Below are 15,618 nucleotides of genomic sequence, written 5' to 3' on the forward strand. Positions count from 1 at the left end.
CTATCATAACAATATAGTCTCTTAATGATATAAACACAATATACATATATATAGGGACAGATATTATTACTGTTGTAAAGATTAATAATCTCACTCTCACTATAAATTATCTTACTCTTATTGTTTTGTTTACTCCACACATGAAAGAAATCGTTCTAATTTCAAGATGATAACATTTCATATTGAGCCATATTGTTCTAACATCAGCACAGCTGAGAGTCAGCTGAGCTATGGGACAGAAATAAAAATGTAATGACAATTTATTAAAGGTGTTAAGGTGTTATCCAGTGGTCATTACATGAGTGATAGAGACATTTTCTTTCACAGCGATCCCGACAATTATTGAAGCTTCACAATGGCAGTTCTAATTTGCGGGTAATTTATTAAGGGCAATTCTGTTAATATTCTCACTTGCAGCACTCTGCGGTGGTAACATCACGTCATTAAACGGAACCATTTACTCTCCCGGCCATCCTGAGGAATACCCAAATTTCCAGGACTGTGTGTGGAGCGTTCGAGTTCCTCCTGGACACGGGATTTATATCAACTTTACTGTACTGAGCACAGAGCCCATATATGACTACATTACTGTCTGGTAGGTGCTATTTACTTTTTCAATTAGCACGTTTTATATTTGCTCTACTTCTTAACTGACAATATTCATGCTCATTATGTGCTATTATTATAATGCTATCCCTTCTTCTCGCTGCCTCAAGTGAGTTTAAGTAAGAAATGTTTTATTTGACTGAATAACTATTTAATTTGTACCACATAACTTTCTGTTCACACACACTTTCTTTTCTCTCTCTCTAGCCGGATGCTACGCTCTTTAAAATCTTTTCAGAGCTAACCACTAATTGGCTAAATTCCTGCAAGGTTACTATGACTGCAGACACCATGTCATGCATATAAAGTCACTCTGATATAATTTTCTTCTTGTCACGGTTTACCCATTTTTGTTTTTAGCCATAGGTCTTTCTCTTCTTTGGCCTGTCCCTTACACTATCTTTAATGCTCGGCCAGCCTTATATGTTATATACAATACATCGTTCGCTTCCCAGCTAACCAGCCTTGACTTCTCTCTTCATTATTCTTCTTGAGGAAAACAGCCATTGGCAACACTAGACATTTTGTCAATGCAGGTGCTTAAATGGTGCTTAGATACCACGCTACATAGATATCTGCAGGTACAAGGTGGTAGCAGAACCATAAATACGTTGCATCGTTTATTGCTACGGGTGCCATGATGCTGCCCCTTTCTCCAGAGTCCCTCCACCTACTCCTGTTTCCTATAAAAAGACAACAGGGTGCGATGTAGCCGCATAGGCATTTGAGGCAGGGCTGAGCAAAAAGAACACAACAGCAGGACAAGACGTGGTTTGCTGCTGATACATTTCCTTGCAAATCGTGTATTTTTAGACCAGCACAGAAGGACCGAATGTCTGGCTTGTTCTGTTGTTATCCTGTCTTTCTGTAAGCACTGCCAACCTTCCAGATGTCCAGGTCTGGCTGTTTCTTTAGCCACACGGAAACTGTAAAATTGTTCTAACAAGAAACTTTCTCTCCTCTTTAGAAAGTCTGAGAACTCTCAACTTTTTAGGTCAGCAGAAAATATAATGAAAATTAGATTTTAATTTAGCTCAGATTTAAATATAAAAGGTATTTTTCTCACAACATTCACCACCTGATATTCCAAGATGCCTTTATTGTCTGTAGAAGTCATGAAATTATAGATATGATTAGCTCCGCGCTTGCCATGCTGTCAAAACTGCTTTTACAGTTCCGTTTTTCCTCAGACTTGAGAAGAAGCCTCACAGGATTGCAACTCTGTCAACTGTTTCTCACTCCAATATCAAATCTAACTCATTAACCTAACTTTCTAGGAATAAATCAAGTTTTCAAGCTCAGTTGGTGATTTGATTTGGCTGTAAAATGTCAGAAAAGCAGGAATAAGACATTTAGGAATAGAAAAACAGCAGTTCCTTGACTGTAATGTTTAACTTGTTAGCAAAATTGCTGCAGCTTACTAATTCATTTGATCCATTGCTTCACTCCTCAGAGTGCTACAGGATGGTGTATAGCTCAGTTATATCAAGCAAATCTGTAATTTCACACTTATTGCTTTATGGTATTGTTTGGCTTCTACACAAACATGACATTGCAGACCTTCCTCTTTAGCAGCTATCCACTGAAAAAAGCAGCTTGTTTTCTTCAGCAGTTGGTGTGTGACTTGTTTAGCTCTAGTTTTAGTCTATAGTTGTGCGATATCCAGCCTGTCTTTCCCACACCACGACACAGTTGAAGCATGTGCCGCCCACCCACAGCTGATTGTGTGAATTCCATGAATTGGTCGCACAGCGTGTTTCTGACCCTTTGGTCTGTCAGAAAAGTGGACGGACTGAAGCAAAGACGACACAAGAATGCGGTAAAAATTCCCGATCTTAGTCACGCAATCATGCTGGCTCCCCATAGAGAGCGCGGTGTCAGTGGTAGAGGTGTGATTTTCACAGCGGTCTCTTCAGTCCAGAGCCAGCCGACCTGACAGTCGCTTAGTCTGCTAATTGGTCTCAAACTGGGAGGCTTGCTACAGCGATCCACTGCAAAAGTTTCCATATATGTCACAGATGTTTCTATATATTGTGCAACCTTATCTTTAAAGCCTATTCTGTACTGAAAGTGTTGCGTTGACATACTAATAAATGTTAGCGAGCGAGTGCATCAGCTGTAATCAAGCAGTGGAAGGCAATAAGTGCAACTGCTCTGATGACTCTGAGCCACCCAATGCGAATCAGAGAAGGGGATGATTCTGTTCATAACCTGGCAGGTATAATTAGTCTCTTCCAAAAACACTTAACAGCAGGAAATAATCATTTAATTTAACTTCATGATTATGCTTTTTAATCACAGATAATGAGTCTGATATTGGTTAGTTCCAGTCTGACAGCTGGTGCTGTCATTAAAGGTGAAATATGTTCACTGAGAGCATGACCTGCCATTTGATGGATAACCTCCTGCCTGCCTTCTCGGGTAATTGTGTGACTTTTTGCGAATGCCAGGCCCATATTAGTGGGAACAGTGAAGCCAAGTCTACACCAGGACTAACATTTGTTATTCTTATGATCTGTCAACAGTTCAGTCAATATATATGAACTCATCCCCAAGCAAGAACAAGAGAGCCATTTGTGGGTTGTGGTGTTATCAAGAGCTGTTACTTTGAATCTAAATTTCAGAGCATTTCTTATCTAAATGAGCTTTTTGACATTGTGGTTTGTATTGTTTTGAGAAGGAAGATGAGCCCATAGCCATGCACAATCGCTGTTGGAGCCAGCACTTTGTCACACAATGTCCATCTGCATTTGCAGTTAATGGAGCAGGTCTCATAAAAAATCGTCAAGTCTCTTCTGTCTTTGTTTCTAGCCTTGGAGCAACCATTTCCTGAACATAAATAGCCATCTAACTGTCACCGATGACTGCAATAACTTATTCAAATTATATCTTAGGTGGACGTTCAAGCCCATTGTTCTATAAAGAAAGATCAAGTCCACTCGTTTATGGGCCTTTATTCTCTCGCTGTCTTCTTGGTCACACAGGTTTTGTGTATGTTTTCTTTGTGTTTCATTCTGGGGTTTTTTACCACAGGGATGGTCCAGATCAGTCTTCTCCTCAGATTGGACAGTTCAGCGGAAACACAGCTTTGGAGTCCGTCTATTCAACGTCCAACATCATCCTCATCAAATTCCACTCGGACTTCTCTGGAGCCGGCTTTTTTGTCTTAAGTTATCATGGTAAGAAAGAGACCACATTATCACAGAGATAATGATAATATCAGCCTGCCGTAGAAGCATGTTACTTGATTGTCTGCGCAGTTACAGATGATGCTCTCATTAGCGCTTTTCTCTGTAGTTGTCTTTGTTGTCCTGAGGTATGGCAACAGTGTAGCGCAATCATTAGTTCTAGCTCCAATAGTTTTTTGTTGAACTGAACTCTCTTTAACTTCACAGTCAGATCTACTTCCTTTGACTCATTCTGACTCATTTGAAATTGATCTTCCTCTCTTTGCCACATCCTATCACAGTGATTAGTAATTAATATTCTTAATGTTATGAACCGAGTTGATAATAGCAACACTGTAGAAACATTCTCTTTGAAATGACTAAACTCGTCATTTTCAAGCTTTCGTCTTTCCGACTTTATCTTTGAGTGCGGACTACTGAGGAGTTTCACTATACCACTATCCCGCCCACTGTTACTACCCAGTTATTTTTAAATGATGCTTAAAAATGACTCCAAAAAAATGTTAATACAAAGTTTGTGATGTGTGATTCACTTTGGGGCGACACTGAAAAGCTTTTGAGGTCTCGGCTGCTCGAAGAAGAGATTATTAAACCAGTTGGTAACATTTCCAAATGTGTTAAAAAAAACACTTGGTAATGCTTTATGATAATTTTTTTTAGAATGATCTTACCATAAATAGACAATACAATCTGTATTTTTGTTTGTTTGTCCATGAAACAACCAACATTCAAGCACAGGTACATCTTTACGTATCTATAGATATTATGACATCATCATGTTGCTTGGCAAAATAACCCCTGCTGCTCATTATAAAAGTATACTATTTTAATTTTTCAACATTAACTTCTGTTTTTGCAAACAGTGAATATACTCATGTCTGAGTATGCGGTGATGGTGATGTTTATGTATGGCATCAATATTACATTATATAATTCTACACAATAACCAATGAAGTCATGTTTTATATCAAAAATGGAATGCTTGCTAAATAATTGTATAAAACTAATTAAGGAAATGGGATTTTAAGGCATAGTTGTGTGTGTGTGTGTGTATATATATATATATATAAGTATATATGTGTGTGTGATGCAGATATTAATAAATGCACCATTAACTAATAAATGTCTAATAAAGTAGTGCTAATCTTAATACAGGAATAAGATTGCTTAGTAGAGGTTTAATGTAGCCTAATTGGCTTGTTTGTTTGATGCTGTTTACTGTGGTTCTACTAAAGGTAGCACTGCAAGGGATGGAACTTTTTTAGCAACTGAAAAGCTCATTAATCTTGTTTTTGTTAAACTTCCAATTAAATGATGGTTTCCTGTGTTCTTAGACGCTGTCAGATTAAAAAGCACGTTGATAGCTTTATCTCTTTATCTCATACAGTAGAAAAAAAAAACAAAGTAAGCAGCAAACCTGCAATTTACTCATAAAAATGTGTGTTGCATTGGTTCACAAAAATCAGCTATTGAGTGTTTGTCTTTTGCACCCTGTTAGTAGAAAGAAGTGTTTTCTATCTGTCTTACACCTTTTTAAAAAAAACAGTCATTTTCCCTTCACAGACTTTTGGAGTATTTGTCCTGGTCCTTAGCTGCTCTTTCTCCATTCCTGCACTGTCTGTGCCATTTAGGTTTTCATCTCACCTTAATCTGTGCTGTGGTCCTTTGGTGCCTCTGTATTTCTTTTTGTTTTCAAATACTGCTTATGGTGAAAACCACTCCATTCATCTAAAGATTCCTACACATAGCATACTGTACATTAAAGTACATAAGAAATCATCAAAATGTTTAGAAGCAGGGAAATGCAAAACTTTTTTTTATATTGCATTTAATTATCATCTATTGTCTTTTTAAATTTCATTTAATGGGTGAATCTATATTTTTACTGACTAATGTTTCTGGTATGTGTCATTATGACACAAAAGTTAATTCCACAATGGTTTTACTTTAACTAAAAGATGACAGGCTTTTTTAAAGATGACAAAATAATGTTTAAAGAACCTCATGAGCTCTTGACAGCCGTCATAATGAATTGTCATCAAGCTGAAGATGATGCTATTTTTCAAAATAAAACCTAATATTTTGGAATAACAAGAACGTCACTACACTGTAAAGATGGCTGCTTGTTTTTTTTATGTCAGGATAGTTTTGGTTCCTGAAAAATTTGAAAGCTTCAAATGAGTCACTTTTTTGCACTCGTTTCATCCGTCACAACACAGTTTCTCATTGGTTCTCCCGCATTCTCTCTCACAGATGTACCCACGCCTCTTTATTTTCCCCCCCGAAGCCTGTTTCCTACTTCTCAAAAGTTTCTGTTCAGTGCTCTTTAGTGAAAATATGTCAAGTTGTTTTTGAACAGGCTTCCCTTTTTCAGACAGATGACACATTGTTAATGAATTTTTGTTGGCAGGTTTTAACTGTCAGTTGTCACACTCACACAGGAACAGCACCATCTGATGGATTCAAGTTTACTTTCAATTTCTGCTTTATTGGACGATGAACAGCAAAAAGTGACAGGGAAGATGGATAAAATGGAAAGGGGGTGACATGTATGGCAGTAGTAGTTAGCATTATTTGGTCGCGTCTCTTTTCGAGACAATATTAGAAGAAAACAAGAAAGACAGCGAGAATGAAAGAAAGATGAGAGCAGAGCAGCCTATTTGATCATCCGTACAGAACTTAAATTGTTGCATAATAATTACCAGAAGAATGGGAACCTTTCATGATTCGCTGCACTGACGTTTTCTTAAGCAGAAACTTGTCACTATAAAGTATTGTTCTTAAGTTTTCTTTTGAGTGTCCTTCAGTGACCTGTAAAGAAATTCAGAATGCCCTAGTTTGAATCTGAGACAGCTACTAAAGAGAAAATTTAGTTTGAAATGCCAAATAAGCGCCAAAAGAAGGATCAAGCCACCGTTTGAGGATATTCATCTACTTCAGCGCTCCCATCGTTGGCGGGATTACATACTTGTTATTCTTCATTTTCATCAGTCAACTCAGTGGAGTGGTTGAATTCAAAGGTGTGGAGCTTCCATACACAGACGAGGGCCACGCACGGGTGACTAGCATCATGAACACGAGGCTGAGAGAGCCAGTGTATGTGACACGCATGTGGAAGTAGCTATAAAAATGGTCTCAGAGCTAAGCGAAATCGATGACTGCTAACAGTGATCCTTTCATCGCGGGTAGAAGCACAGAGCTTGCTGCACACACAAACATAGACATGCACTTGCTCAAACATTTACACACATCCTGGCGCGCACTCATAGACCACAGGGCTTTGATATGCATTAGAGCATCAGAAGCTATTGGCAGGTCTCATTTTCATAGTCAATTTCATCTTGACTTACAGCCCTTAGCCCTCTCTCCTTCGCTCGCTTCTTGTCCTCCCTTTTTCCTGTCTGTGTCTGCCTCTATTCTCTAACTCGCTCTCTCTTTTCACTCTTTCTCTCTCTCTCTGTTAGCAAGTGATCTACAGTCATGCAGTAATATTGATTACAGCCTTCAGCTCAGTGGCTGTGAAGTTAGTTCCTCTTTATGATTCAAGACAGTGCTGTGTCTGTGTAGCTGATCTGTTCTTGATTCCATACTTTGCCCACCATTTGAACTTAAAAAGTTCAGTTAAACCGATGCGACCAAGATTGAATGTCACACTATTCTGTCCTTTCATTGCACTTGGAAAAAAATTACATTTAAATTTTAACACGGGATCCTTGAACACATTTTTTATACATTGTTCCTTTTTCTGTCTCCTCTCCGTTTCTGTATCTCCCAGCCTACCAATTAAGGGTTTGCCAGCCTCCTCCAGAAGTTCCCAGTGCTGACATGCTGATGGAGGATGGCGAGCTTGAGATAGGTGAGCTGTCTGTCTGCCTGCCATTGCTCACAGATGTGTCACTTTGATGGATAAAAAGGACACGATAACACGAATGAAGACTTAAATCAAGGATGATTGGTGTTATATTGTGTATATATATTCTGTAATTCATTTTTTATTGGTTTAAGACACGCACTAATCCAATCATATACACTCACTGGCCTCTTCATTAGGTACACCTGTTCAGTTGTGCATTAAGACAAATATCTAATTTGCCAGTCACATAACTGGCAATAACTGAATGCATTTAGGCATTGAGGCATTAGGACAAGCTGCTGGACTTTAAACTAAGCATCAGGATGGCAGATTTTCCAATACAATCATATGTAGGGTCTAGAGAAAATATCCAGTGAGGAGCGGTTTGCTTCGTGACAAGGCTTTGGTGATGCCAGAGGTCAGTGAAGAAGGATGGCCAGACTGCTTCAAATTGATAAGAAAACAACAGTAACTCAAATAACTGCTCTTTACTACCAAGGTATCCACAAGAGCATGTCACACAACACATTAAACCTTGAAGCAGATGGGATACAACAGTAAAAGATGATACCAGGTGCCACTTTTGACAGCTAGGAACAGCAAACTGAGGCTACAGTTCACACAAGCTCACTCAAATTGTACAATAGTAGATTGGAAAAATGTCATCTGATGTTTTTGCTGCAATATTCAGAATAGGGTAAAAAATTTGACATAAACAAAATAAAAACATGGATCCACCCTGCCTTCATTCAGTGATTTAAGCTGGTGCTGGTGTTGTAATGCTGTTGGTGATGGTTTCTTGGATCACAAATCTCAGATCATCTCAAACGGGTTTCTTGAATATGACAATGGGTTCACTGTACTCAAATGGCCTCCACAGTCATCAGAACTCTATCCCGTAGAGCCCATTTGGAATGTGCTGGAACAACAATGGAGGCCCAACTGACAAATCTGCAGCAACAGTTTGATGCTATCATGTCAGTGTGGAGCAAACTCTTCGGGGGGATGTTTCCAGCACCTTGTTGAGTCTATACCACAAAGAGTTAAGAAGGTTCTGAAGACAAAACAAGGTCACATTCAGTAATAACATATTATAACCAATAAAGTGGAGCATGGGTGTACTGTGTATACAAATAAAAGTCCTGTACTGAAGATGTGGCTCGAGTAAAAATTGCTCCTGGCATGTGATAATATTTCATGTTTTTATTGCCAATCATCAAGCTGAAGTTTGTATGAGTTAAATTTGTAGCAATTTATAACAATTCATCATCTCAACAAGTTGATAAGATGCTTTCTATTGAAACATTTAATTCTAAAGTCATTAGAGTACATAGGCTGTAATGTAAAGACTTTCTTGGAAATGTGTTGAAATCAAGCACTCAAATGTACTTAGAGTTTACCACTCTAAGCTATGCTAGCACCAGCTCTGTTTTCTATAGACACACTGATTTTGTGTCTCCAGGCGACATCATCAGGTACAGATGTCATCCTGGATTTTCATTGGTTGGCAGTGAGATTCTTACCTGTCGCTTAGGAGAGAGGCTGCAGATGGATTCACCACCCCCAACATGCCAAGGTCAGTGGATGCCAGTACAAAACCAGTTTAAGTTACTATTTTCAGCTTGACACCGTCAAAAAAACCCATCAAGCTGTGTAGTCATTCAATATAACAATTGGCTTTGCTATTTATTTTTTACTTACAGTTCAGTGCCCTGCACATGATGTGCGATACGACTCCTCAGGTGTCATCTTAAGCCCTGGCTGGCCAGAAAGCTACCCTAACCTCCAAATGTGTTCGTGGAGTGTTACAGTGGAGAAAGGATACAATGTCACAATAACCTTTGAAAGTTTTCACACCGAGAGAGAGTTTGACGTGTTGGAGATTTTTGATGGTAAAAAACACAAAAAGGAACGCAGATTTCAACATCAGAGAGCCACACATCACACTCATAGACACATTTTTGAAAGAATGCACACCGCTGTATTATACCAAATGTCACTGTATTCTCATGTCTCATTCCTTCTATTATTGCTGTCTTTCTTTCCCTGTCTCTCTCTCCATTATTCCATCTCTTTCACTTTATCTTAATCCCTGTCAGGTCCCACATCCAACAGCCCCACCTTGGCGACACTTAGTGGTGACCTGCCAACACCCTTTAACCTCACAACCTCTGGACACCAGTTCCTAGTCCGCTGGTCTTCAGACCATGGCACAAACAAGAAAGGCTTCAAAATTCGCTATGTTGGTGAGTACCAAAGTATGTATCCCAACTTTATTTTACTACTACTTTTAATATAATGCATGAAAATAAGGACAACAGCAGACAGAGGCAGACAGAAGGAGCTGTTTGTACCATTTAATTTGCACAATAAATATTTAAAGATGTGAAAGTTTGAGAGCTTATGGGAAGAAAGTTCGTGAAAAAAAAATATCACAATATCTCGCTGTACCTTATTTCTCTATCTTTAACATATGTTTCTAGCAAACTTCTGTCTGCCTCCTGAAGCACTTTACTGAAATGCGTTATAGGTTAGTTCTTAAGTTTTATCTGTGTGAAGACATCTTGATGAGCACAGATGCTGTTTTACAGCAAGCTTTGCATTTAGGCAATCTCGCACCTGGGCCTGCTGAGTAGCTTTAGACTGTTGGGTAATGAGGCTTGAGTGCCTTATTCAAGGACATTTTTGACAGTTAAAGGGGAGGAGACAATTTTACCAGTTTAGTTTGCTTATTCACTCCATATACTCTAGCCAGGAGGTTGTTTCTTTAACCTTTGAAACACCACTGCACTGTATGATGAATTATGCGCAGAAAAATAACAGGAAAAAAAAGCTAAACGCGCTCACACTCGGTAACCTTCTTTGGTGGCGGTGATTAATGTGAGCATCTGCAAGAAATGTTAAACATATGCTGTAAGCCTACTAATACCGGGGTTCAACTTCGGCTATGTTTTTAACTTGGAAAATCAAGCCAGTGCATGACGGTGAGTGTACTTCCTCCTTTGAGAAAACATAATGTGATGAAATTTTAATTACAATGAGAAAATTTAGTCCTCTTGTCAGGTAGTAAAGTAAAATTTTCTCAACATATTATTGTCATTATAAAAAACATCCATGTGAGATTAAAATCAGCAGTTTAATGCCATCAATCTTAAAACTAGTACAGGGGAAGAACCATCTGATGAGATATTGTCAACTGGCTGCTTTGCTATATGCTGATTAAACTTTCAGTGCTTTTAGAAATAAACTGTGTCAGACATGCTTACTTAGAAATCACTGCACAAAACTGTACAAAACTTCCCTGGCACTGATTCTACCCCAAGAAAAAAGGGGTGAACAAAAAACCCTCACAACTCTTAAGTGGTCTCAGACTATTTTGGTTCAAAACCCAACCACACAGATACTGGGGCAGTAGCATACTAGAGGGACAAAACAGGCTTATCACTAATACATAAGACAAGTTAAGATGTTGTTGTGGGGTTCTTGCCCAGTTTGGAGAATTACAGACCATGCACTGTGGACCAAGGTCTGGGTAATATTGATATAATAAGACCAAGAATAGTGCGTGTGTGTGTGTATATATATATATATATATATATATATGTATATATATATATATATATATGTATATATATATATATATATGTATATACATAAAAAGATGTGTGAATCATATAAAGATACTTACTGAAAGTGGAGGTGGAAATGAGCCTAATAGGTCCACTTAAAATTGACAGGTTTTTGGCAGTTGCAGCACGAGTCCCTCCAGATGCCATTAATGTCTGTCGTAGAGGATTAATGTTTCCCTTTATTAAGAATATTTAATAAAGCTACCTATAGCAATCAATGACTTTGCGGGCGGTGTGTCCAGTAATGTCTCATGTCCGTTGTAACTGCACTCGCTGGTTGTTCAGTGAGAGGGCTCTGCCAAGAGCGACTATGTGTAATTATAATTGACATTCATATAGTTGTCACATGGCTCCTAATTGGGTGAAAAACTTTCTTTTAAGATCGCCTGGAAAGGTATGAGACCTGTTAGGAACATGACCATCAATATCTTTAATTAGACTCCTTTCTCTAATTCATGGCTCATTGAGGAAAAGCATCGAGCTCTTCAAATCACAAAGCACGTCTTGTACATGATCATTTTGGAAAAATCAAAGTCCATTAGTCTTCTTTTGCTCGACATCCTGTTGTATTATAAATAAGTAGTGACTCACATTAATACAAGTTTCAGGAAATTATCTCAACCTTTGTAATTTCATAATAGCAGACATGTGAGAATCTCTGCTAGTGAATCTATTATTACTGCTAACCTTTATAATGGTGCATACCTGCATGCAGATATAGTGCAGCACTATCTACTGAATGAGCTTTACCTCTTTTGTGTTTATTGTGCAAGTTTCTTTGTTGATGACAGTAACCCTCCCGGTCTGTAGCAATTTCAAATCCTTGTTTTTCAAATGTGCTTTTTTCCACTGCAGCTCTGTACTGCTCCACCCCAGACTCCCCGCTCCACGGCTCCATCTCCTCACAGAGCGGCGGTCACGTTAACAGCGTGGTGAGGTGGGCTTGCGACCGTGGATACCGTCTCATAGGCAACGCCACAGCAACCTGTCGCCGCACATCACTTGGCTACCATGCGTGGGATTCTCCTGTACCTGCGTGCCAAGGTGTGTTTGTCTCTGTGAGGAAAGTGCGCAGAAATGATACAACTGTGCTGAAGAATTTAGTATCTGGAATAAAAGCATTAGTAAATTCCATTGAATGAAATGAAATGGATACTCAAAAATAATGCAAAAATCCTGAAATAGACTATTTGTTTTGACTCTGATCCATACTAGAGATGGACCGTTCCGATATTACGTATCGGTATCGATCTGATACTGACGTAAATTACTGGATCGGATATCGGAGAGAAATAAAAAATGTAATTCGATCCATTAAATATCAAAAAAGCACCTCACAAAACTTACGACACGGCGTAACTCGGCTCATAACCGTAGCACGTTGGCGCAGTGTGCTCACGTGATAGAAGAGAGAAGTAAAGCAAGTGTAAAAGTTCATCTCTGAATGTTTGTAAAGCATTTCCATATTAAGGTTAACAACCGATATATGGAGCGAGTGCCTCTTCTCTCTCCCTCCCTCTCCTGTTGCTACTTCAATCGTGAAACTGATCAATGATCAGCTGATCGGCTTTTCTGTCGGGAATCCATTTCTTTTCTTTGTTTTTGGTCCACTTTGCACCAGAAAGAGGAAACCAGCGGCTGAACAGCAGCAGCACGTTTAAGCTTGATAAGCTGTTGTTAGAATTTATTTAATATTACTTTCTACTCGAGGATCTTTTTCTACGTAGCTGACAGCTGGTAACTGTGCAGGGGCGGATCTAGCATAGTTTAGCCAGGGGGGCCGATAGGGCATTAACAGGAAAAAGGGGGCACAAAGACATACTTTTCTTTCTTATTCTTATTTTAAAATGTCTAGCTTTTAATAAATAATTATCTGAATCTTACACCCAGTTTTAATCTTGTGTAAAATATATAGAAGTCCATTACTGTATATAGTAACTGTTAAGTCTAATATACCCTAGTAAGCTATAGTACCTTTTCCTTTGGGAAGATACCATCTGTGCAGTCTGCAATTCTGTAGAAGAAAGATGTTGAATCTATTTAATTATTCTTGAAAAATAATTGATTTCTGTGCATTTTTTTTTCACACTGCATCAAATTAAAGTTGATTATGTCAATTAAGCATCATGAGGTGGGTGTTGGTTCCCTATTTTTTTTTTTTGCTGGGAGTTTGCAACCCTATTTGTTAGGTTGCTTAATATTTCTGCTACTCTTTAAAATACCAGAATAGGGGGGATGGAGTAGGTTTAAGTTTATTAGATTGATCAGTATTGCTGAACTATGAAATATTTTTTGTCTTTTTTACATACAGGTATAACAGTGTTGTTGTTTATTTAAACTTGAGTATGAACTTATACAAAATGCAGCAAGATATTTAAAAAACAGTTTTATTGATTAAAACACACTATATCGGATTCATATCGGTATCGGCAGATATCAAAATTTATGATATCGGTATCGGACATAAAAAAGTGGTATCGTGGCATCTCTAATCCATACCCATATTACACTGAAACACAGCTATTGCACTTGCACAGTTTCCAATTTTGTATGGACGTGGATAAACAGATATAGCTTAGGTGTCACATCTCAACACAAAATCACAAACCCTTTAATTTGTTGTTATTTAGAGATTGATAGACTGACCAAGTAAATATAATAGCAGTGGGGTTTTTTTTTTTTTCATTTTAATTTAATAAAAAGGGAAACCTTTTAAAGATGTTTTTAAAAAGTTGTCTTCTACATCTATAAGCTATACATGTAGAAGACAACTTGTAATTGCAGCTAATCATTTTTTTTTTTTTTTACTTTTTCTCTCGTTTTTGTTTGTATTCTCAGAATTTACTAAACCATATCTAAAAATTGGTGCCATCTTTGTTTCCAGCGATATTGTAGACAATATCATCATGCTTCAAACAATAATTGGAAGGCACAGCTCAAAGCTGCCATCAATAGAGAGTCAAATGAAGGATGTATAGCATATTGTGGAATCTGAGTAATGTCACAGTGCTCTACAAAACGGTGTATTTAAAGCCACGATATGGAAAGTTCTGCAAGATGGATGTTTGGTGAAAATTAATTAGATTATTATTTTTTATTTTTACTTTAATAACTTAATAAAAGTACATCTTGGAGCTGATTTACAGATATACAAAACATTTGCTGGTTTTTGATTCCGAATAAACATTTCAAAGGTAGACATCAAACCTGCCTATATGACAGGCATAACTGTGCATTTGAGTTTTTCTGTGCCTGTGTGCTTGTCATCTTACAAGTGTGCATCCATCCTCCCTTAGCTGTCTCATGTGGGGTACCCAAGGCTCCTATAAACGGCGGCGTTTTAACATCTGACTACTCCGTCGGAACAAGAGTTTCCTATTTTTGTAACGATGGGTACAGACTCTCCAGTAAAGAACTGACGTCAGCCATCTGTCAGCCTGATGGAACATGGAGCAACCACAACAAGATGCCGCGATGTTCTGGTTAGTAACACCCACGTACCGGCAGAATATCAACAAAATGAATGCCAAATCTGAGTATCATCACAAATGTAAGCATATATGAATCTAGCAAACCGACAGAAAATATGTGTTCTTCATTCAGATTTCATGATGGTTTATTTTCCTCTTCATACTGTCTGACTCTGCAGTGGTAGTATGTCCCAGCATCGGGTCGTTCTCTCTAGAGCATGGCCGCTGGAGGATTGTCAATGGGTCACACTACGAATACAAGACACGTATTGTGTTCACCTGTGATCCGGGATACTACAGGCTAGGCCCCGCCCACATCGAGTGCTTATCCAACGGAGTTTGGAGCTGGAGGAATGAAAGGCCGCACTGTCAGGGTAAGCGACAAAGATAATCAAGGAGGGAAGAAATTTCACAAACTGACCTGTAGCAATGGGTCTGAAAACACCTGAATTCAAACAAGAAGAGGTATAATAATAATAATAATAATGGATTGGATTTATATAGCGCTTTTCAAGGCACCCAAAGCGCTTTACAATACCACTATTCATTCACTCACATTCATACTTGTTTTGACGATTTTGTTCAAAATTTCTGCCAAGAACAGAGCCGTTTTACAAAGTTTAAATGGATTTAAAATATATTTTAATGTCTTATTTCTACTAATGTGACGACGGTTATTTACAAAGAAAACTTGTATGCTTTGAATTTGTTATCTAACTCAGAAGAGTCACAGTGACATTTCTAAACTGAATATGATCTATTATTTCTTCTGTGGGGATTCTGTGACATTTTGAGTCAATGTCATTTTCCTTTAAAGAATTCTGTGACATTCTGAGATTTGCTATTATTTTCCTTGCCAGGCCTTTCGATGT

The 15,618-nt window shown here is 38.2% G+C and overlaps 1 protein-coding gene across 2 annotated transcripts in view; it reads left to right on the forward strand.

Moving 5' to 3' along the window:
* The window catches only part of csmd3b (CUB and Sushi multiple domains 3b), a 421,680-nt gene that overhangs the window by 370,148 nt on the left and 35,914 nt on the right, over positions 1-15,618 (forward strand). The window contains exons 45-53 of one of the 2 annotated variants that reach the window (XM_085261673.1): positions 418-595; positions 3,640-3,785; positions 7,570-7,650; positions 9,110-9,223; positions 9,351-9,539; positions 9,747-9,905; positions 12,132-12,320; positions 14,573-14,758; positions 14,926-15,120. In XM_085261673.1, coding sequence (XP_085117799.1) covers positions 418-595; positions 3,640-3,785; positions 7,570-7,650; positions 9,110-9,223; positions 9,351-9,539; positions 9,747-9,905; positions 12,132-12,320; positions 14,573-14,758; positions 14,926-15,120 — 1,437 coding nt within the window. The remainder of the gene's footprint in view (positions 1-417; positions 596-3,639; positions 3,786-7,569; positions 7,651-9,109; positions 9,224-9,350; positions 9,540-9,746; positions 9,906-12,131; positions 12,321-14,572; positions 14,759-14,925; positions 15,121-15,618) is intronic. The other variant, XM_085261674.1, reaches the window with a different exon arrangement.

The sequence above is a fragment of the Mchenga conophoros genome, linkage group LG22, assembly GCF_057382185.1.
Source record: "Mchenga conophoros isolate Kocher_MC1m ecotype Shallow Benthic linkage group LG22, M_conophoros_male_GT1.1, whole genome shotgun sequence".
NCBI classification, from domain to species: Eukaryota; Metazoa; Chordata; class Actinopteri; order Cichliformes; family Cichlidae; genus Mchenga; species Mchenga conophoros.